At 39.2% G+C, this 10,036-nt stretch overlaps 1 protein-coding gene and 1 long non-coding RNA gene across 2 annotated transcripts; both read left to right on the forward strand.

Moving 5' to 3' along the window:
• Positions 1 to 43: 43 nt before the first annotated feature.
• On the forward strand, positions 44 to 784 carry LOC146724686 (uncharacterized). Its single transcript, XM_085490244.1, has one exon. The coding sequence runs from the start codon at positions 44 to 46 to the stop codon at positions 782 to 784; it is 741 nt and encodes a 246-aa protein (XP_085346370.1).
• A 4,811-nt stretch (positions 785 to 5,595) lies between these two features.
• On the forward strand, positions 5,596 to 6,614 carry LOC146724687 (uncharacterized). Its single transcript, XR_014926536.1, has 4 exons — positions 5,596 to 5,762; positions 5,840 to 6,003; positions 6,130 to 6,342; positions 6,544 to 6,614. It is a non-coding gene; the product is annotated as an uncharacterized LOC146724687 (long non-coding RNA).
• Positions 6,615 to 10,036: the final 3,422 nt, after the last annotated feature.

The following is a 10,036-nucleotide window of genomic DNA, read 5'->3' on the forward strand; positions in this document are numbered from 1 at the left end:
AGCCTATCAGAGGTTCGCTAGCCGAAGAGGTCTGCCGCGTCACATGTATAGCGACAACGGCACAAATTTTCATGGAGCCAACCACGAACTCCATCGACACTTTCAATCCTTATCGAAGGATGCTGAATTGCGAAACGCGCTCGCAGGCGACGGAGTGCACTGGCATTTCATTCCCTCCGCCGCTCCACATTTCGGCGGCCTTTGGGAGGCCGGAGTCAAGAGCCTTAAAACGCATCTGAGGCGCGCTGTTGGTTCCCACACACTTTCGAGGGCTGAACTCGCGACGCTTCTATGTAAAATAGAAGCGTGCCTTAACTCGCGACCAATCGCTCCGCTTAGTGACGACCCGGGTGACTTGTCGGCGCTCACCCCGGGTCACTTTCTGATTGGACGGCCCCTCGTAGCCGTTCCGGAGGAATCGGTACTCGCGATCGACCCGCGTAGGCTCTCGCGATGGCAACTAGTCCGTGCCATGCAGGAAACCGTGTGGCGTGCCTGGTCACAGGATTATTTACATTCGCTTCAACAGCGAAACAAGTGGTGCAAGCAGTCTCCTAACTTCGCAATAGGCGAATTAGTATTAGTTAAAAGTCCCGTGCTCCCTCCGAGCAAATGGGAGCTTGCCCGAGTACAGCAGATCCATCCTGGATCTGATGGACTCGTTCGAGTTGTGACCATACGCACCGCACGGTCCACATTGAAACGACCTATTGCGCAATTATGCCGACTGCCAATACGTGATAACTCTAACGCGTCCGCAACGGATAAAGCCGCTAACTTGTAAGAGTTATGTAATCTTCGAGACGACTTTCTCAGCGCGAGTCGTCTTCACCTGTATGTTTTGTAATCATCTTCCTCGACGATTCGTTCCCGCTTCGTTTAACTTTATTTCGCATTCGTTCGCATACGAGGCGGGCGGTATGTTGAAGATTTGTTCTTCGGATCGAATCCTCGAGGACGATCGAATTTTCTAGAATGTTTTTTGTTAAATTCCTTAGTGTTTACGCCAAGGAAACACGTGAAACCAACGTGTACACTCGCCGCTAATTGGCGTGTGTACATCGCCTGATTTTCCGATGGTCCAATCGAGGACCCCGATCGGCTGCCGCCCTACGCGAGCTCCGAAATTCGCGCAGCCCTCGAGTCAGTCCTCGAGAGAGCGAGCGCCGAGAAACATAAGTCTAGGTACGCGACGAACTTGTAGAAAGTGAATAAACTAAATTAAACCGTTTCAAAACGCGTACAATTATTTGATCACGTTAACCCGGCATCCTACAACGTTAAATCTTATACAATAATAAATATTTAAATATATGCAAAACGCGGTGTAAAATAAAATATCTGGGAGAAAGAAATAGATAACATAGTAGTTATCCACAAAAAAATTTAAACATTTATTTTGGTATAAATTTCGTGAAAGTCGGACAACAAATGTGGAAGTAATTCACGGTAATACAAAAAAAAAGAATTAATTTTTTGTGTTAAAACGGATTTAATATAGGCTATATGAGGACCGCGCTTCGCGCGGTCCGAAAAGCTAAATAGTATATGTATAAGCATCGTCTGTCTGTCTGTCTATCTGACCGCGAACTACTTCCACATTTGTGGACCAATTTTTGTGAAACAGGTACCAAAATGTTGCAAATTTTTTGGGGATGGATGTTATGTGGTTTTTTTTTTAATTTTACACCTCCACTCACGCAATTGCATATTTATGGATCAATTTTTTCGAAATTGGTACCAAAATGTTGCAAATTTTTTGGGGAGTGTGACGATGTATTTTTTTTTAAGTTTCCATCCACCCACGCACCCATCCACGTATTCACAAATATATTGACCAATGTTTTCGAAATTGATAGTAAAATTTTCAAGAATTTTCAAGGATGGTGACGATACGGTTTTTAAATTTTTTTCGGGGAGTGTGACGATGTGGTTTGTAACGGTGCTCCTTTTCCGACGCCGTGGATCGGCTCGTCAGTTCCAGGATCCAGGAGAAGGGAAGACTCAGACTCGTTTATTCCTTGACAAAATGATTTATTCAATGAAAATAAAAGGTAGATTGTCCACCAGGGACTTACAAGTCATCCAGAGGTGGTACTGACTGAGACTATATAATGCAATAGTATCGTATACATATATTTTGTCCCGGCGGGACGTACAAACTATTATACAATGTAATGGGGATCGAATCCCCTACAACGGAGGCGTATAGCCTGGGACGGTGTCCAGAAGAGACTTACAAACTACCCGGTATATACAGTATAACAAAGAACGGATATAATACGGTGGAGGCGTATAGCCCAAGACGGTGTCTGGAAAGGATTTACAAGCCGGTATACGGAGGCTGGATATCACACAGCAGAGGCGTATAGTCTTATGACGGTGTCCGGGAGGGACGTTCAAGCGATCCGGTATATGGAGACTAGATATAATACAGCAGAGGCATATAGCTTAATGACGGTGTAGCGACTTATAAATAAATTCACCAGATCTTTGAAAAAGTAATGTTTATTCATTGAAAGTATAAAGCGAAAGAACAAAAAGAATTAATATGTAACAAATAAATGAATGAATGTGTTGTTATGGAAATATTGATTTTTCTTAAAAACATTATGTATATTAATGAATTGAAGTTATTACAAATGTATAAAGATGTAAAAAGTGTAAAAGTGCAGTGAAAAGTGTAAGGTGTAATAAAAGTGTAGAGTGTAAATGAAAGGTGTGGATGATGAATGCTACAGTACTCCCCCCCAAGTGACGATATTCGTTGCGAAATGGACTTTTTTCTTCTTTGGTGGGTAGGTGCGTAAAGCTTTTCCAACAGTAGAAGAAGAAGAAGGATTTGAAGTAGCAGAAACAGGAGCTGAAGTAGCAGGAACAGGAGCTGAAGTAGCAGAAACAGGAGTTGAAATAGCAGGAACAGGAGTTGAAATAGCAGGAACAGGAGCTGAAGATCTGGTAGAAAGTTCAGTAGAATCTGAAGTTCTAGGAATGAAGGCTGGCTTGAGACGTTCTGTCGAAATATTGACAACTCTTCCTGAAACATTAACTGCAAATAAATGATCAGAGATACGTTTCTCAATAGGAAAAGGGCCAGAATAAGGAGGTTGTAGTGACTTCCTAACAGTATCTTCTCGAATCCAAACATGAGTACAATCAAAAAGATTCTTGTGAACAAAAGGTGATCTTTTGCAATGATGACTTGTAGGAGATGATCTGATATTCCTCATATGAATCCTGTGTTTTTCAAGAAAGATTTCAGGATCTGCAGGAAAATCTTCTTCAATGAAAAATTCTCCAGGAATACGAAGAGTGGATCCATAAAGAAGTTCTGCAGGTGAAGCTTTTAAATCTTCTTTGAAACACGAACGTAATCCCAAAAGAACTGAAGGTAAAGATTCTACCCAGTTGGTTGTTTCGTGGCACATAATCGCTGCTTTCAAAGTCCTATGCCATCTTTCCAGAATTCCATTTGAAGCAGGATGATAAGCAGAAGTTCTAATCCTTTGGCATCCAATTAGGTTTGTTAAAGCTTTGAATAAAGCTGCTTCAAACTGAGGACCTTGATCTGTTATAATGCCGATAGGAGAACCAAAACGTGCTACCCAATGTGAATAAAATGTTGTAGAAATAGTTTCAGCAGAAATCTCAGAAATAGGAACAGCTTCAGGCCATCTGGAAAAACGATCAATCATAGTAAGACAATAACGGTAATTTTGACAAATAGGAAGTGGTCCAACAATGTCTAAATGCACATGCTGAAAGCGTTGATCAGGAATTGCAATCTTAATTGGAGAATTCTTGGTGTGTCTTGAAATCTTCGCACGTTGACATGGAAGACAAGTTCGAGTCCATTCCTTCACATCTTTCTTCAAAGAAGGCCAAATGAATTTCAGTAGTAATTGTTTAGATGTCAATCTGCCGCTGGGGTGAGCGAGTCCATGAACAACATCAAAAATTTTCTTGCGTAAGAGTTTAGGAACATATGGACGAATTAATTCCGAAGAGCAATCACAATAAATAGGTATGGTTGATCCTGAAAGAATAAGTTTCTTCAACAGAAGTGAAGAATTTGAAGAAAGTAAAACTTGAAGTTCTTCATCTTCTTTCTAATAATTAGCAAGTTCTTCTAAAGAAACTATAATAGGCATTGAAATAGATTCAATTCTTGACAGAGCATCAGCAACTGAATTCATTTTTCCAGAAATATAGGTAATATTTGTAGAGAATTGAGCAATAAAGTCCAATTGTCTGATCTGTCTTGGTGACGCTTTATCCAATTTCTGACGGAAAACAAAAATCAAAGGTTTATGATCAGTTCTGATAATCAATTGTCTTCCTTCAACAAAATGCCTGAAATGTTTAATAGCCAAATAAATGCTAAGAAGTTCTCTATCATAAGTGCTATAATTTCTTTGAGCTTTGTCTAGTTTCTTTGAGAAAAATGCTATTGGTTTGATATCGTCGTCAATAGACTGTTCAAGTGATGCACCAACAGCAAAGTCAGAAGCATCACAAGTTAAAATAAGAGGAGCATGAGGAGCAGGATGAGAAAGGGTAGTAACTTGTAAAAGTTCTTCTTTACATGACTCGAAAGCTAATTCCGCTTCTTTAGTCCAAGAAATAATTCTTCTATCCCTCTTGCGACTGTCCTTTAAATATTCTGTTAACAGAGCTTGATGATTTGCAGCATCCTTGAGACAGCGACGATAATAATTGATAATTCCTAAGAATCTGCGTAATTCATGAAGTGTCTTAGGTTTAGGATAATCAATAATTGATTTCACTTTTTCGGATGTAGGTTTAACTCCTTGGTTAGAAACTAAGTAACCAAGAAAAGAAATCTCGCTTTGACCGAAAAGACATTTAGCGACATTGATTGTCATTCCAGCTTGTTGAAGACGATCAAAAATAATGCGTAAGTGAGCAATATGTTCTTTCTCATCTTTAGAAGCAATAAGAATGTCATCAAGATAACAAAAGGCAAAACTCAAATCATTAAGTAAAGAGTTCATGAGCCGTTGAAAAGTTTGGGCTGCGTTTCGTAAACCGAAAGGCATTACGACAAATTCAAAAAGCCCAAATGGAGTAGTGACAGCTGTTTTGTGAATATCTTCTTTAGCGACGGGTACTTGATAGTACGCTTTAACTAAGTCGATTTTAGAAAAGATATTCTTACCAAAAAGTGAAGAAGAAAAATCTTGAATATGAGGTAAGGGATAACGATCCGGGATAGTCACTGAATTGAGTGCACGATAATCACCACACAGTCTCCAAGAATTTTGTTCCTTTTTAGGTACCATATGTAGAGGGGCTGCCCAGGAGCTGCTTGAAGGCCTGCAAATTCCTTGCTCCATCATAGACTTGAATTCTTTCTTGGCACATTTAAGTTTCTCAGGAGTAAGTCTTCTGGGAGTCGAAAATTTAGGAGAACCTTCCGTAACGATATGATGTTCAACACCATGTGTTTTTACCGAGGAAATTGGAGAAAAACGGGTGAGTCCTGGAAATTCGGTTAAAAATTTGTGGTACACAGAATCAGGAGATGTGGTAAAAATTGACAAATGTGCAACTTCTTGAATTTTTCCAGTATTCATAAGACCGGTAACATTATCAATCAATTTCTTGTTTTTAATGTCAATTAGGAGATTAAAATGACAAAGGAAATCGGCGTCTAAAATAGGACGTTGAATATCCGCGACACAAAATTTCCATTTGAATTCTCTCCTTAAACCGAGGTTCAAAATTAAAGTTTTAGAACCGTAAGTATTAATTTGAGTACCATTTGCGGCAAAAAGTTTTAAATTAGTATGCCACGGCTTCAATAAAACCTTTTTAGGTAACAACGATATATCAGCGCCCGTATCGACAAGAAAATTCAAATTTGAATGTCTGTCGAAAATAATGAGGCGATTGTTAGAAACACCGTCGTAAGCAGCCTCAGTCTTAAGCGGCGTTTTTAGTTTTCCTGTGAAGCCAAGAATGTTTTGGACATAGAACAAGGTAAAGTACATCGTTTAGCCTTATCACCAAACTTCTTATGGTAAAAACAAATTGATGTATCTTTAATATTTTTATTTGATTTGTCTTTGTTACGCGATAACGATCTAAATCTTCTATTCTCTCTAGACCGGCTTTTGGAACGATCTCGACGACGAGAAACTTCAAGAGCTTCGATTCTTCGTAGCAAATCCGCGAAATCCGAAGATTTATTACTTGTATTATTGGAAATTTCCGCGACTTGCAAACCGCCGTCCCGATCAGCAATTTTATCGGCTAATTCCGCAAGTTTAACAAGAGGAACATCCTCTACTACGGCTAAAGTCGTTTGAATTCTATGTGGTAAGCGTTAAAGCCAAATCATTTGCAAAACACTATCCGCTAAAGATCCTCCAGATAAATGACGAATTTTTCGAAGTAATTCCGAAGGCTTTTTATCATTAAGTTCAATTCCAGCTAATATTTGTCTCAAACGTTTTTCCTCTGAATCCGTAAAGCGATTTATTAATATTTTCTTTAAATAATTATATTTATCTGTTTCAGGTGGATTTTCAATGACTTCAGATATGTTTATTAAGGCTTGTTCATCAAGATGACGAATGACAGAACTATATTTAATATTATCTGATCGAATTCGATAAACCGTAAACTCACTTTCAATAGAAGCAAACCAGAGTTTAGGTTGTTTATGCCAGAAAGTCGATAGTTTTAATAAACGAAACTCATTTGAGTGAATTTGTAACATAGTATCACTCACCTGATGTCCAGTTTGAGAAGGTAAAATATTAATATTATTCGATCCAACCTGATTTGATCCGCTCGCCAAATCCATATCAACCTGTGTATCCGAACAGGGTCTAACTGGTGATCTATCGATTGGCATTTTCCTCTTGTTCCAGGAATCCGATAAAATGATTTGAGAATTTCCGTGAAGGACTAATCTGCCTCTGATGTTTCAAAGATCCGGAGAATGAATCTCTTAAAATCAGGATATCCAGCAATTCTTCCAAGCGATGATAATATTTCGCAGAAGTCTACGACGATCACTTGGCACTTATTCCGCATCAGCCTTTAAAATGCGTCGGCTTTAATATCACGTCGGCTTTAATATCACGTCGGGGTCACCAAAAATGTAGCGACTTATAAATAAATTCACCAGATCTTTGAAAAAGTAATGTTTATTCATTGAAAGTATAAAGCGAAAGAACAAAAAGAATTAATATGTAACAAATAAATGAATGAATGTGTTGTTATGGAAATATTGATTTTTCTTAAAAACATTATGTATATTAATGAATTGAAGTTATTACAAATGTATAAAGATGTAAAAAGTGTAAAAGTGCAGTGAAAAGTGTAAGGTGTAATAAAAGTGTAGAGTGTAAATGAAAGGTGTGGATGAAGAATGCTACAACGGTGTCCGGAAGGGACGTACAAGCGACCAGGTATACGAAAACTAGATATAATACAGCAGAGGCATATAGCCTTGACAGTGTCCGGAAGGACTTACAAATGACTCGATATACGGAGACTGGATATAATATAACGGAGGCGTATAACCTTGACGGTGTCCGGAAAGGACTTACAAGCTACCCGATATGTACAACGTAATGGAGACAGGGTACTCCGGAAACCGGAAAGCCCGGCCCAACGACAAGAAGCCCGTCGCCCAGCTTGTAGCAGGAAGAAACCGGAAAGCCCGGTCTAACAGCGGGAAACCCGTTGCCCGATGCAAAAGGAAGGAACCAGAAACTGAGAAGTCCGGCCTAACAGCGAGAAACCCACTGCCTGGTATAGGAGTTTGGAACGGGCTCATCCGCGGAGCCGACTTATATATCCGGTCGCAGAGCCCTCACCATACGCTGAGCACACGGCGGGGGTAGCGTCAGTAATCGCGGTGGCGCAGGAGTGGGGCGCCCCCGGAGTGAGGCATTTAGAGGATGCCTTAGGCGCCAGAGCCTCACGTGGCGAGCGGATGATCGACCCGCAAGACGATAGTAACGACTAGATCGTTATAGGTTTTTTTAAGTTTCTATCCACCCACGCACGCATTCACAAATTTATTGATTGATATTTTAAAAATTGATAGTAAAATTTTCTAAATTTTTTAAGGATGGTGATGATATGGTTTTTTAATTTTTACACCTTTACTTACGCATCTATCCATGCATCACCTATGCACCCACCCACGCAAACACATATTTATGGACCGATTTTTTCGAAATTGGTACCAAAATTTTGCAAATTTTTCAGATAGTGTGACGACGTGGTTTTTTCTTAAATTTTCACCCACCCACACACCCACTCACGCATTTACAAATTTATTGATCGCATAAAAATATTTTTCAAAGATGGTGACAATATAGTTTTTTAATTTTTACACCCCTACTCATGCATCTATGCACGTATTACCCACGCACCCACCCACGCAATCGCATATTTATGGACCAATTTTTTCGAAGTTAGTACCAAATTTTGCAAATTTTTTCTAAAGTGTGGCGATGGTTTTTTTTACGTTTCCACCCACGTATTCACAAATTTATTGATTGATATTTTCAAAATTGGTAGTAAAATTTTCAAAATTTTTAAACCCACGCACCTACCCACGCAATTGCATATTTATTTATATAAAAACATTTTGATACCTGTTTCACGAAAATTGGTTCACAAATGTATAAATAATTCGCGGTCAGACAGACAGACGGACATATAGACAGACTTAAAAAGTCTAAAGAGTACTTAAAAACCACATCGTCGCACACCCCGAAAAATTTGCAACATTAAAGGAAATCCGAAATCTTTTACGACAAATGTATACAAAGTTTTGTAAAATGAAAAATTGTGTGAACATTAATAATAGCGGGGTCAATGTTGGGAAAAGACTTTGAGGCCCGCGCAAAATGCGAGGTGAGAAGCTAGTATATATACATATATATATATGTATGTATGTAAGTATATATATATACAGGGTGTTCGGTAACAGGTGGGCCAAAATGTAAGGAGTGATTCTACATGATAAAATAAGACGAAAATCAAGAATGACAAAATTGCGTTCGAGACTTCGTTTATTAATTATAAATATTTTACACTTTGCAAAATATACATCAACTGTTACGATGTAAGTTTTTGTATACTTATGCGTCACAGTGTATTTTGACGGCGACTCTACCGATGTACCTTACGCACGCCAAATATCGGAAAATTGCCGTGCGTCAGGCGCCCTTAATGCGAAGTTTAAAACATTTATAATTAATAAACAAAGTCTCGGACGCAATTTTGTCATTCTTGATTTTCGTCTTATTTTATCATGTAGAACCACTCCTTATTTTGACCCACCTGTTGCCAAACACCCTGTATATATTTATATATATCGGACGTTTCATGTCAAAATGCACACCGGGCTGCCCATTTTTCACTTAAGAGTAAAGGGTCGTATTAGGGCTTAAATTTTAGCTTTTTTCACGTAGAATCGAATGCCGTCTGGTGAATTTGGATAAATTTAAAATGGCGACCATGATGACGCTATCCGTCTTTTTTTGCTTAATTTTGGCGATTTTGGCGAAAATAGTGTCACCATAGTTGCCATTTTGAATTTATCCAAATTCACCAGACGGCATTCGATTCTACGAGAAAAAAGCTAAAATTTAAGCTCTAATACGACCCTCTACTCTTAAGTGAAAAATGGATAGGCTGGTGTGCCTTTTGACGCGAAACGTCCGATATATACATGGTGCGTTCACAAAGTTTCAAGACTGATTCAAGAGGCCTATAAAGAAGAAGCCATGTGCAATGGTTTTCATGTGGCACAAGAGGTTCAAAGATGGCCGCGAGGACGTTGACAACGATGATCGCGCTGGGAGACCTTCAACAAGCCGAACTCATGAAAATTTAGTGAAAATGCGTGAAAGACGACGATCAGTATTTAAAAGTTCACGCACTTTCACCAAATTTTCATGAGTTCGGCTTGTTGAAGGTCTCCCAGCGCGGTCATCGTCGTCAACGTCCTCGCGGCCATCTTTGAACCTCTTGTGCCACATGA

This window comes from Nylanderia fulva, unplaced genomic scaffold (genome assembly GCF_048542155.1).
Source record: "Nylanderia fulva isolate GAGA-0341 unplaced genomic scaffold, ASM4854215v1 Scaffold12, whole genome shotgun sequence".
Classification (NCBI taxonomy): domain Eukaryota; kingdom Metazoa; phylum Arthropoda; class Insecta; order Hymenoptera; family Formicidae; genus Nylanderia; species Nylanderia fulva.